This window comes from Oncorhynchus tshawytscha, linkage group LG18 (genome assembly GCF_018296145.1).
Source record: "Oncorhynchus tshawytscha isolate Ot180627B linkage group LG18, Otsh_v2.0, whole genome shotgun sequence".
Classification (NCBI taxonomy): Eukaryota; Metazoa; Chordata; class Actinopteri; order Salmoniformes; family Salmonidae; genus Oncorhynchus; species Oncorhynchus tshawytscha.
In genome coordinates this window covers 21778808-21792543 of record NC_056446.1, presented here as the reverse complement: position 1 = coordinate 21792543, position 13736 = coordinate 21778808, and the positions used below count along the sequence as shown (strand labels likewise).

General features: G+C 42.9%; 1 protein-coding gene across 1 annotated transcript in view; it reads left to right on the top strand.

Annotated features, from left to right (window-relative positions):
- The window catches only part of LOC112217700 (potassium channel subfamily K member 2), a 45226-nt gene that overhangs the window by 20850 nt on the left and 10640 nt on the right, over positions 1–13736 (top strand). The window contains exons 3-5 of the mRNA XM_024378164.2: positions 643–803; positions 9785–10004; positions 10283–10422. Of these exons, the coding sequence (XP_024233932.1) occupies positions 643–803; positions 9785–10004; positions 10283–10422 (521 nt within the window). The remainder of the gene's footprint in view (positions 1–642; positions 804–9784; positions 10005–10282; positions 10423–13736) is intronic.

The window sequence follows — 13736 nt, the reverse complement described above, 5'->3', positions numbered from 1 at the left end:
TGATGTTTCCAACCCCATGCTTCACAGTAGGTATGGTGTTCTTTGGATGCAACTCAGCATTCTTTGTCCTCCAAACACGACGAGTTGAGTTTTTACCAAAAAGTTCTATTTTGGTTTCATCTGACCATATGACATTCTCCCAATCTTCTTCTGGATCATCCAAATGCTCTCTAGCAAACTTCAGACGGGCCTGGACATGTACTTGCTTAAGCAGGGGAACACGTCTGGCACTGCAGGATTTCAGTCCCTGGCGGCGTAGTGTGTTACTGATGGTAGGCTTTGTTACTTTGGTCCCAGCTCTCTGCAGGTCATTCACTAGGTCCCATTTGGTTCAGTCTTAGTAATGAGAATAATTGTCTGGAATATAAAAACCTGCTGCCAGTGCCCAGGACTGCATGGAGTTGAGAATCCATTGTCCAATTCAGGGTTTCCCAAACTCTGTCCTGGCCCCAACTCTGTCCTGGCCCCTACACACTGCACAGCTGATTCAAACACCCAACCCATCATCAAGCTTTGATTATTTTCATCAGCTTTGTAGTGTGAGGGCAAAAAACAAAAACGAGTTTGGGAACCCCTGGTCTAGTTAACCTCTTCCTGTGTGTTTGTGTGTGGGTGTGGGTTTATGATCGCTCCTTTCTCTAGGCTTTGGGAACATCGCTCCCCACACGGAGGGGGGACGTATCTTCTGTATCATCTATGCCCTCCTGGGAATCCCCCTCTTTGGCTTCCTGTTGGCTGGTGTTGGAGACCAGCTTGGAACCATCTTTGGGAAAGGCATCAACAGAGTGGAGAAGATAGTTGGGGTGAGTTTTAAACGTTTCATACAGTCAGGTCCAAAATTATTGGCATCCTTAATAAAGATGAGCAAAAAATATTGTGTAAAACAAGTAATACAGATTCTGAGCTATATTGTATGCTTAATGTTTTTTGAAAATTACATTATTTTATACTAATGCAATTGTACAGAAAAAGAGATTTCGTAGTATTTTTTCTCTCAAAAAGATGCATATGTAAAAATTATTGGCACCCTGTTTTCAATACTTTTCAATACCTCACCTTGCGAGGATAACAGCACTGAGCCTTTTTCTAAAATGTTTTATGAGATTGGAGAACACATTGGGAGGGATCTTGACCATTCCTCCATACAGAATATTTTCAGATCCTTGATATCCTTTTTCTGCTCTTATGGACTGCCCTCTTCAATTCATACCACAGGTTTTCAATGGGGTTCCAGTCCAGAGACTGAGATGGTCATTGCAAAATGTTATTGGCAGAGGAAACCAGGTTTTAGTAAAAAATGTCCTGGTATTGGATAAAGTTTATGATGTTGTTGACCTTAACAAGGGCCTTAGGACCAGTGGAAGCAAAATAGCCCCTTAACATCAAAAATCCACCATCCTATTTTACAGTAGGTATAGGGTTCTTTTCTTCTTATGCATCCTTATTTCGATGCCAAACTCGCCACTGGTGTGCGTGGCCAAAGAGTTATATTAACATGTCATCTGACCATAGCACTGGATCCAATCCAAGTGCCAATGCCATTTTAGCAAATTCCAGGCATTTACATTTGTTGGATGACATGAAAATAAGAGTTCTTTGTCCACACACACACACTAGTGGTTGAGTATTTGTTTTTACCTAACCAGCTTCTACACCCCCTCAGTTAATTTCCAACGCATAAGGAGATTTGCAATGCAGAAGTAGTTTGACCATTGCTGTCCATCACTGAGCTGCGTGTTCTTGAGCTGATAAAAGAAAAATGCATTATTTAGGTTGCCATGACAATGGCTTCTGGAGACCACGCTTACAATACAGACTATTTGAGTGGTTACCAAGCTCACATGAGGATATGGATTTTTTTCTCCCATACATGTAGTATCTCTTCCTCTGGACTGAATATTAACAGCAATACTACAAGAGTCAAAAGACGAGCTTGGCTGTGTTGCTGTAGCAAACATGTACAGCCAGTATTAATGCCAGTAAGGAGAGTCTTTCCCTCACTGGAGGAGACCTATCACCAAGGTACTCTGCTCTTACTGTTCACTGCACACACACACTGTGTGATTAGAGAGGACCATTTCTCAGCCAGGAAGACACATACTCTATAAACGGAACAAGAGCACAGTGTTATAGTGAGTCATTCATCTTCCCCTCCCTGCCCACCTACAACGACAGTGAGCCGCACCAATCCAAAACCAGCCACAAGGAGCGGCATGTAAACCTGGGCTATCAAACACGCCGTAGTGAGGCACCAGCCAACACAGAACTCACTGAGACAGCCACAATGACTGTTTGATGATTTCTCTGTCCTTGTTGGAACTATTACATTGACTGACTAATAGTGTTTTGCTATATTTTCCCCAGGCTGGGCCTTTAGCTTCATTAGCTTTATTACTTACAGTAGCCATCTACTAATTATTTAATTGAAGGCTCTATAAGATGAGCTTTGATTGATGTGTTTCTCTGCTAGTGTTGCCCATAGGGAGCAACAGAGTAGTACGGTACTACATCATCCAGCAGGAGAGCCACTGTGAGTCTAAGCCCTTCGTTCGCGATTACTACTAAGCTAACCATGGGTCATTTAGCTATTTGAATTCTAGGACCCATGTAGGTATAAAAACATGTATTTATTTATTATTTGATAAATTATTGAATTTGGCCTTTACTGCTATGGTCCATAGAAACCCATTCAAATCAAATCAAATGTATTTATATAGCCCTTTGTACATCAGCTAATATCTCAAAGTGCTGTACAGAAACCCAGCCTAAAACCCCTAACAGCAAGCAATGCAGGTGTAGGAGCACGGTGGCTAGGAAAAACTCCCTAGAAAGGCCAAAACCTAGGAAGAAACCTAGAGAGGAACCAGGCTATGTGGGGTGGCCAGTCCTCTTCTGGCTGTGCCGGGTGGAGATTATAACAGAACATGGCCAAGATGTTCAAATGTTCATAAATGACCAGCATGGTCAAATAATAATAAAAACAGGCAGAACAGTTGCAACTGGCGCAGCAGCACGGCCAGGTGGACTGGGGACAGCAAGGAGTCATCATGTCAGGTAGTCCTGAGGCATGGTCCTAGGGCTCAGGTCCTCCGATAGAGAGAAAGAAAGAGAGAATTAGAGAGAGCACACTTAAATTCACACAGGACACCGAATAGGACAGGAGAAGTACTCCAGATATAACAAACTGACCCTAGCCCCCCAACACATAAACTACTGCAGCATAAATACTGGAGGCTGAGACAGGAGGGGTCAGGAGACACTGTGGCCCCATCCGAGGACACCCCCAGACAGGGCCAAACAGGAAGGATATAACCCCACCCACTTTGCCAAAGCACAGCCCCCACACCACTAGAGGGATATCTTCAACCACCAACTTACCATCCTGAGACAAGGCCGAGTATAGCCCACAAAGATCTCCGCCACGGGACAACCCAAGGGGGGCAACCCAGACAGGAAGATCACACCAGTGACTCAACCCACTCAAGTGACACACCCCTCCCAGGGACGGTATGAAAGAGCCCCAGTAAGCCAGTGACTCAGCCCCTGTAATAGGGTTAGAGGCAAAGAATCCCAGTGGAAAGAGGGGAACCGGCCAGGCAGAGACAGCAAGGGCGGTTCGTTGCTCCAGAGCCTTTCCGTTCACCTTCCCACTCCTGTGCCAGACTACACTCAATCATATGACCCACTGAAGAGATGAGTCTTCAGTAAAGACTTAAAGGTTGAGACCGAGTTTGCGTCTCTTACATGGGTAGGCAGACCATTCCATAAAAATGGAGCTCTATAGGAGAAAGCCCTGCCTCCAGCTGTTTGCTTAGAAATTCTAGGAACAATTAGGAGGCCTGCGTCTTGTGACCGTAGCGTACGTGTAGATATGTACGGCAGGACCAAATCAGAGATATAGGTAGGAGCAAGCCCATGTAATGCTTTGTAGGTTAGCAGTAAAACCTTGAAATCAGCCCTTGCTTTGACAGGAAGCCAGTGTAGGTAGGCTAGCACTGGAGTAATATGATCAAATTTTGGGGTTCTAGTCAGGATTCTAGCAGCCGTATTTAGCACTAACTGAAGTTTATTTAGTGCTTTATCCGGGTAGCCGGAAAGTAGAGCATTGCAGTAGTCTAACCCAGAAGTAACAAAAGCATGGATTAATTTTTCTGCATCAATTTTGGACAGAACGTTTCTGATTTTTGCAATGTTACGTAGATGGAAAAAAGCTGTCCTTGAAATGGTCTTGATATGTTCTTCAAAAGAGAGATCAGGGTCCAGAGTAACGCCGAGGTCCTTCACAGTTTTATTTGAGACGACTGTACAACCATTAAGATTAATTTTCAGATTCAACAAAAGATCTCTTTGTTTCTTGGGACCTAGAACAAGCATCTCTGTTTTGTCCGAGTTTAAAAATAGAAAGTTTGCAGCCATCCACTTCCTCATGTCTGAAACACATGCTTCTAGCGAGGGCAATTTTGGGGCTTCACCATGTTTCATTGAAATGTACAGCTGTGTGTCATCCGCATAGCAGTGAAAGTTAACATTATGTTTTCGAATGACATCCCTAAGAGGTAAAATATATAGTGAAAACAATAGTGGTCCTAAACGGAACCTTGAGGAACACCGAAACTTACAGTTGATTTGTCAGAGGACAAACCATTCACAGAGACAAACTGATATCTTTCAGGCCAGAACTTGTCCGTGTAGACCAATTTGGGTTTCCAATCTCTCCAAAAGAATGTGGTGATCGATGGTATCAAAAGCAGCACTAAGGTCTAGGAGCACGAGGACAGATGCAGAGCCTCGGTCTGATGCCATTAAAACGTCATTTACCACCTTCACAAGTGCAGTCTCAGCGCTATGATGGGGTCTAAAACCAGACTGAAGCATTTCGTATACATTGTTTGTCTTCAGGAAGACATTGAGTTGCTGCGCAACAGCCTTTTCTAACATTTTTGAGAGGAATGGAAGATTCGATATAGGCCGATAGTTTTTTATATTTTCTGGGTCAAGTTTTGGCTTTTTCAAGAGAGGCTTTATTACTGCCACTTTTAGTGAGTTTGGTACACATCTGGTGGATAGAGAGCCATTTATTATGTTCAACATAGGAGGGCCAAGCACAGGAAGCAGCTCTTTCAGTAGTTTAGTTGGAAAAGGGTCCAGTATGCAGCTTGAAGGTTTAGAGGCCATGATTATTTTCATCATTGTGTCAAGAGATATAGTACTAAAACACTTGAGCGTCTCTCTTGATCCTAGGTCCTGGCAGAGTTGTGCAGACTCAGGACAACTGAGCTTTGAAGGAATACGCAGATTTAAAGAGGAGTCCGTAATTTGCTTTCTAATAATCATGATCTTTTCCTCAAAGAAGTTCATGAATTTATCACTGCTGAAGTGAAAGCCATCCTCTCTTGGGGAATGCTGCTTTTTAGTTAGCTTTGCGACAGTATCAAAAAGGAATTTCGGAGTGTTCTTATTTTCCTCAATTAAGTTAGAAAAATAGGATGATCGAGCAGCAGTAAGGGCTCTTTGGGTACTGTCTTTCCAAGCTAGTCGGAAGACTTCCAGTTTGGTGTGGCGCCATTTCCGTTCCAATTTTCTGGAAGCTGCTTCAGAGCTCGGGTATTTTCTGTGTACCAGGGAGCTAGTTTCTCATGAGAAATGTTTTTAGTTTTTAGGGGTGCAACTGCATCTAGGGTATTGCGCAAGGTTAAATTGATTTCAGTTAGGTGGTTAACTGATTTTTGTCCTCTGGCGTCCTTTGGTAGACAGAGGGAATCTGGATGGACATCAAGGAATCTTTGTGTTGTCTGTGAATTTATAGCACGACTTTTGATGTTCCTTGGTTGGGGTCTGAGCAGATTATTTGTTGCAATTGCAAACGTAATAAAATGGTGGTCTGATAGTCCAGGATTATGAGGAAAAACATTAAGATCCACAACATTTATTCCATGGGACAAAACTAGGTCCAGATTATGACTGTGACAGTGAGTGGGTCCAGAGACGTGTTGGACAAAACCCACTGAGTCGATGATGGCTCCGAAAGCCTTTTGGAGTGGGTCTGTGGACTTTTCCATGTGAATATTAAAGTCACCAAAGATTAGAATATTATCTGCTATGACTACAAGGTCCGATAGGAATTCAGGGAACTCAATGAGGAACGCTGTATATGGCCCAGGAGGCCTGTAAACAGTAGCTATAAGAAGTGATTGAGTAGGCTGCATAGATTTCAATAACACATTAATAAATGGCAAAACAGACAGTCAAAAACTAAATCACAAGGAATAAGGTTTTGAAGTGTCTGTCCTATATCTAGGAGATATAAGACAACATGTAGACCAATACTAAGTCACTTTGGTTAGCGTGAAACTTCAATTGAACACAGTCTCAAATAGGGCAATGGCACGACTTTCATCACGTAAACGCTGAGTCTAAATGAATTGTTAACGAGGTTACCATGAATTCTTTACGAAGTTTAATGTTTGATTTGTTACATTACATAATTCAGTAAAAAATCTGCTCGCCATTGGCTGCTTACAGCTAACTGATAAGCACAAAAATAGTCCACAACTTCGGGAGTACAGACCTCCAGATATTGTCTGATCGCCCTCTACTGGCAAAGGTAAAAACTACCGAAAATGCACAGTCAAAGTGGAGAATAATTATAATAATAAAGTTTTTTTTCTTCTCCAAAATAGAGGCATACTAAGACAAAAGAAACATGACACAGTGTGTAAATGATAACATATTAGTGCAGGAAATTAAGACATTTATTAAAATGCTGGAAGAGAATTAAACAATTAACAATGCAAATCAGCAAAAGCTGCTTGCATTAAGGAAATAGATGCTTGTCTCTAATATGCTCCTGTGTTGTTCAGTGATTCAAGCAAATTAACACCCAGGCTATTAATTTAAGTTTTACGATTTGGCACTTTTTACACCCTATTCACTTTTGTGACGTTTTTTACAGTGTGGTACTGGGTCACCTTCTAACAACTCCCCTAATGCTTGTGTGTGTCGAATGGCAAACAAGTGAGTTCTAATGTTTTTTAAAGTCTTACCTGTTGATGTTGGTGACTAGATTGTAGCTCAGTCTGGACAGTCAGTTTTGTGAGAAGAGATCTTTGAAATTAGTACGTGGACGCGTACCACGTACCAAAGTGTGTGGGAGTTTGTGAGAGTCTCCTCTTCGAAGATGGGGTAGTATGAGTTGCTAGCTTAAACGGTTTGAGTTTTACAGACAATTCCTTTGTCCAGATCCTGTTTCACAAGCCAATGTTATGGAATAGGCAGAAAGAGGGGCTTGAGCTACAGCCACTGCAAGTCATTTTTTACACTTGACATACGATCTTATCCAGAGCGACTAGGGTTAAGTGCCCTGCTCAAGGGCACATCAACAGATTTTTCACCTAGTTGGCTTAGGATTCAAACCAGCGATCTTCCAGTTACTGGCCCAACCCTCTTAACCGCTAAACTACCAGCTGCCCCCTGAGAAACAGTAAGTCTCATAAAAACACAGGAGCTATTCAATGTTTTAGAATTATATCACGTGACGCGTGGGCACGTCAATCGACTCTTGAGGGGTTTTAAAAATGGCTGACCTGTGAAATATATATTATGCTTGGCAAGCGGCTCTGGTCTATTCATCATCATTAATCCCTCTGTATCAATATTTATTGTCAGGGTCCGAGACTGGATTCAGTCCTGACTCTGACCTCTCTCTCTCTCTGGGCTCTAGCTGCTGTGTGCTGAAAAACACAGCGGAACACATCACTGATGAGCTGATCTGAGGATGACCCTTCTTTAAGTTTCAGTCCCAGTGTCCCTGTTCTCATTCTTGTGTAACCCACTGTCTAGGGAAGGACAAGGCCAAGGACTCTATCGTGGAGTGTACACTTCAGTGTATTAAGAAGTTTTGCTAGTGCTACAGACTGTCATACCCCTGTTACAACTGTCTTTCTATGGGTTTGAATTAAACTTTGTCCGGCGATTGTGCTGTTTGTGTTGCGATGTAGCCTACTGATGTAAGCCCACAGTGTTCCACTGCATCTCAGTGCAAGAGGTGTCATTACTGTCCCTGGTTCGATTCCAGGCTGTATCACATCTGGCCGGGATTGGGAGTCTCATAGGGTGGCGCACAATTGGCCCAGCATCGTCCGGGTTTGGCCCGGGGTAGGCCGTCATTGTAAATAAGAATTTGTTCTTAGCTGACTTGCCTACTTAAATAAAGGTACAAAAATCAAATAAAAATGTATAGCCTGATGGCATACAATGGAGCACAGCATGACTTGATCTGTAAGAACATGAGTACATCTCATAGGCCGACCCACTGAGTGTGTGACATTCAAAAAACACTGGACATATATTCCAGGAAAAACGCCAACACAAGGAAATGACTCATGTCATTGTGAAGTGACTAGAGAAAGCCCTTGTTAAAGACTGAGGGCTCTATTTTCGGCTGGCGTTAAGGCGGTGCTAGTGTCAAATACACGCTCCTTGGTCATTTCGACATGTAAAAGCCAGAGCTTTGCTATTTTCCAACCCTTGCGCCAGGGATGGTAATTTACCTGTCTTATATCAGCTCGTTTGAGCTGAGGTGGGAAGGGCGGAAATATTTGAGCTGTGTCCTTAGATACATGTGCCAATTTCAAGCAGTGCTACTGGTGATATTAAGACTCACCAAAAGCTGGTCTTTGCGGTAACGCAATTGGTTATGGCATCGATTTTGCCTAATCAATAGCCTATAACCAATATTTCATTCAAATATCACGAGTGAACAGACATTCCCGCTCCTTCATTATATTGGACATTATTTTTGTCCATGCAGCTCCTTTGAAAAGTTGGGATGTGCATAAAACCCTCCATAGTCTAAGTTGCCTTGTCTGTATTATATGCCCATGGGAAGCAATTATGGTGCCTGTTACTGCCTGTTACTGCCTGTTACTGCCTGTTACTGCCTGTTTCTGCCTGTTACTGCCTGTTACTGCCTGTTTCTGCCTGTTACTGCCTGTTACTGCCTGTTTATGCCTGTTACTGTATTTAGACACAGCCTATTTAAAACAAGTTGTTTCATTTTATTAGAATTTGATAAGAATTATACATTGTCTTTTTTCATCAATAGCCTAGTGAATTGAATCATGCCTGTTGACTACATTTGGCATGTCTATGTCCAGACTGATAATTACAGTAGGCCTAGCCCCTATATCAGCGTGAAGGCTATAGCCCATGTTTAACAATGTATTTCCATACTGAAGCAATGCAATAAGAACAATGTGGACTGAAAACATGTTCAACATATTTAGCAAATATGGGGCAGGCTATTTAAAGAACTGCATTCAGTTTGTTAAAATAGGCCCTGGATGTTTTTATAATGATTTTCAAATGTTAAATTCCTTACCTAATTATGTCATGCATCATTCATTTGAGGATCGTTTTTAGACCTTAAGTGTTGACGTCTGCTGATTTAAAAGAAAATATGCCGAAATCAAATTGCACAATACTGACACCCGCAGACATAATAGATACAGCCATTCAAAAACAGATACTGTAGATACAGATATGCCCTTTTTTTTTTAAATGTATATAAAAATATGCTCACCAAACACATATACATACACTGCAGCACCATCATAATCCAACTGTTTTGTTAGTATTCATAGCCTCCTCTTCACCTCTTCCCCCCTCCCTGTTTGTTGGCCCTCTTTCAAACCTCTGCAGTCTTCCCATGTTCCATTCCATCCCATGTTTATTTATTAATATCTTTATCCATCTCTTTATTCATTTGTTCTACCCTGCCTCCCAGTCTCTCCCTCAAAAGTGGAAAGTGAGCCAGACCAAGATCAGAGTGATCTCCACCGTGATCTTCATCCTTTTTGGCTGTGTCCTCTTCGTGGCGTTGCCGGCGGTCATCTTTAAACACATAGAGGGCTGGAGCACGCTGGAGTCCATCTACTTTGTGGTCATCACCCTCACCACCATCGGCTTCGGTGACTTTGTGGCCGGTGAAAAAGGTCTTGAAAAGGGTATTTAAGAGCTGCCTTTTCTGACTATGTTGTATGTTCTTCCTCTGCTATCCCGCCTTCTGTGTCAAAAGAGTTTGTTTGAAATCACACGTGTGCTTAATCTGCTGAGACAAAACGGGATTGCTGTACCCTTCTTCACAATAGAAGATCAATAATCAATACTCTGTGTGACATAGCCTCTCTCTCCTTCGCTCTCTTTCTGCTCTCTGGCTAGAGGTGTGATATCACTAAAAGCTTGTGTAGTCTTTATTAAATATGTGTCTGTCTCCTCCCAATAGGTGGTTCTGAGATAGAGTATCTGGACTACTACAAGCCTGTGGTGTGGTTCTGGATCCTGATTGGTCTAGCCTACTTTGCTGCCGTGCTCAGTATGATAGGAGACTGGTTCAGAGTCATCTCCAAGAAAACCAAGGAGGAGGTACGTGATGTGTGTGGAAATCACTGCACCAAACCACAATACACAGTCACAGATACTTCCTATAGATATTTTCAGAAGCTATACTATAGGTATCCTATACCATAAGTATCTGTGGTACACTGGTAATCACTGCATGTTGAAATGTGGAAGGGAACCAAGATGGGAAGATCACAGCTAAGAACAAACGTTCCCAGAACTTTAGAGAACATTTCCTTAAGTCTCATTAGGTCATTTCACAGACATGTTTCCATGATGTGCAAGGAATGTTTCCAGAGACCATTTTATTTATGTCAAATGTTCTCAGAACATAAGGTATTAATCAAATCAAATTTTATTTGTCACATGCGCCGAATACAACAGGTGTAGCCCTTACTGTGAAATGCTTACTTACAAGCCCTTAAAAACTTCTTAAAGCATTGTTGGTTAAGAAAAAAAAGTGTTTAGTAAAAAAATAGATAAGTAAAAAATAGAAAATAAAAATAACAAATAATTAAAGAGCAGCAGTAAAAATAACAATAGTGAGGCTGTATACAGGGGGTACCGGTACAGAGTCAATGTGCAGGGGCACCAGTTAGTCAAGGTAATTGAGGTAATATGTACATGTAGGTAGAGTAGCAGCAGCGAAAAAGAGGGGTCTGGGTAGCCCTTTGATTAGCTGTTCAGGAGTCTTATGGCTTGGGAGTGGAAGCTGTTAAGAGCCATCTTGGACCTAGACGTGGCGCTCTGTTACCGCTTGCCGTGCGGTAGCAGAGAGAACCGTCTACGACTAGGGTGGTTGAAGATCATTTTTAGGGCCTTCCTCTGACACCGCCTGGTGTAGAGATCCTGGATGGCAGGAAGCTTGGCCTCAGTGATGTACCGGGTCGTACACACTACCCTCTGTAGTGCCTTGCGGTCGGTAGCAGAGCAGTTGCCATATCAGGCAGTGATGCAACCAGTCAGGATGCTCTCGATGGTGCAGCTGTAGAACTTTTGAGGATCTGGGGACCCATGCCAAATATTTTTAGTCTCATGAGGGGGAATAGGCTTTGTCGTGCCCTCTTCACAACTGTCTTAGTGTGTTTGGACCATGATAGTTTGTTGGTGATGTGGACACCAAGGAACTTGAAGCTCTCAACCTGCTCTACTGCAGCCCCGTCGATGAGAAAGGGGGCGTGCTCGGTCCTCCTTTTCCTCTAGTCCACAATTATCTCCTTTGTCTTGATCACGTTGAGGGAGAGGTTGTTGTCCTGGCACCACGCAGCCAGGTCTCTGATCTCCTCCCTATAGGCCGTCTCATCGTTGTTGGTGATCAGGCCACTGTTGTGTCATCAGCAAACTTGATGATGGTGTTGGAGTCATGCCTGGCCATGCAGTCATGAGTGAACAGGGAGTACAAGACACTTGTCAGTTGGTCAGCGCATGCTCGGAGTACACGTCCTGGTAATCCGTCTGACACTGCGGCCTTGTGAATGTTGACCTGTTTAAAGGTCTTACTCACATCAGCTACGGATAGCGTGATCACACAGTCGTCTGGAACAGCTGATGCTCTCATGCATATTTAAGTGACACTTGCCTCGAAGCAAGCATAGAAGTAGTTTAGCTCATCTGGTGGGCACGTGTCACTGGGCAGCTCTGTAATAGTTGTTATCTCTAATAGTTTGCAAGCCCTGCCACATCCGACGAGCAATGGAGCCATTGTAGTACGATTCAATCTTAGTCCTGTATTGACGCTTTGCCTGTTTGTTGGTTCGTTGGAGGGCATAGTGAGATTTTTTACAAGCTTCCGGGTTAGAGTCCCGCTCCTTGAATGCGGCAGCTCTACCCTTTAGCTCAGTGCGGATGTTGCCTGTAATCCATGGCTTCTGGTTGGGGTATGTACGTACGGTTACTGTGGGGACGACGTCATCAATGTACTTATTGATGAAGCCAGTGACTGATGTGTTGTAGCCTTCAATGCCATCGGAAGAATCCCGGAACATATTCCAGTCTGTGCTAGCAAAATAGTCGTGTAGCTTAGCATCTGCTTCATCTGACCACTTTCTTATTGACCGAGTCACTGGTGCTTCCTGCTTTAGTTTTTGCTTGTAAGCAGGAATCAGGAGGATAGAATTATGGTCATATTTGTCAAATGGAGGGCGATTGAGGGCTTTGTACGCGTCTCTGTGTGTGGAGTAAAGGTGGTCTAAAGTTTTTTCCCCTCTGGTTGCACATTAACATGCTGGTAGAAATGAGGTAAAATGGATTTGAGTTTCCCTGCATTAAAGTCCCCGGCAAATAGGAGCACCACCTCGGGATGAGGAATTTTCCTGTTTGCTTATGGCCATATACAGCTCATTGAGTGCGGTTTTAGTTCCAGCATTGGTTAGTGGTGGTACATAGCCAGCTACGAAAAATACAGATGAAAATTCTCTTGGTAAATAGTGTGGTCTACAGCTTATGATGAGATACTCTACTTCAAGACATCCTTAGAATTTGTGCACCAGCTGTTGTTGACAAATACACATAGACTGTCACCCCATCTTACCAGTGGCTGCTGTTCTGTCTTGCCGAAAAAGCTTTAAACCAGCCAGCTGTATGTTATTCATGTCGTCGTTCAGCCACAACTCGGTGAAACATAAGATATTACATAAGATACTACTGTTGGTAGGATGTATGTGATCGTAGTACGTCTATATTATTATCGATAGATTGTACGTTGGCTAATAGGACCGGGTGCTCTCTCTCACGGGCGCTCTCTCTCACGGGCGCTCTCTCTCACGGGCACTCTCTCTCACGGGCACTCTCTCTCACGGGCACTCTCTCTCATGGGCACTCTCTCTCAAATTGAGTCAAAAGCTTTTTAGAAATCAACAAAGCATGAGAAGACTTTGCCTTTGTTTTGTTTGTTTGTCAATTAGGGTGTGCAGGGTGAAAACGTGTTCTGTGGTACGGCAATGTGGTGTAAAGACAATTTGACATTTGCTCAGTACATTTTTTTCACTGAGGAAATGTACAAGTCTGCTGTTAATGATAATGCAGAGGATTTCCCCAAGGTTGCTGTTGACGCATATTCCACGGTAGTTATTGGGGTCAGATTTGTCTCCACTTTTGTGGATTGGGGGGATCCGTCCTTGGTTCCAAATATTGGGGAAGATGCCAGAGCTAAGGATGATGTTAAAGAGTTTTAGTATAGCCAATTGGAATTTGTTGTCTGTATATTTGATCATTTCATTGAGGATACCATTAACACCACAGGCCTTTTTGGGTTGGAGGGTTTTTATTTTGTCCTGTAACTCATTCAAGGTAATTGGAGAATCCAGTTGGTTCTGGTAGTTTTTAATAGTTGATTCTAA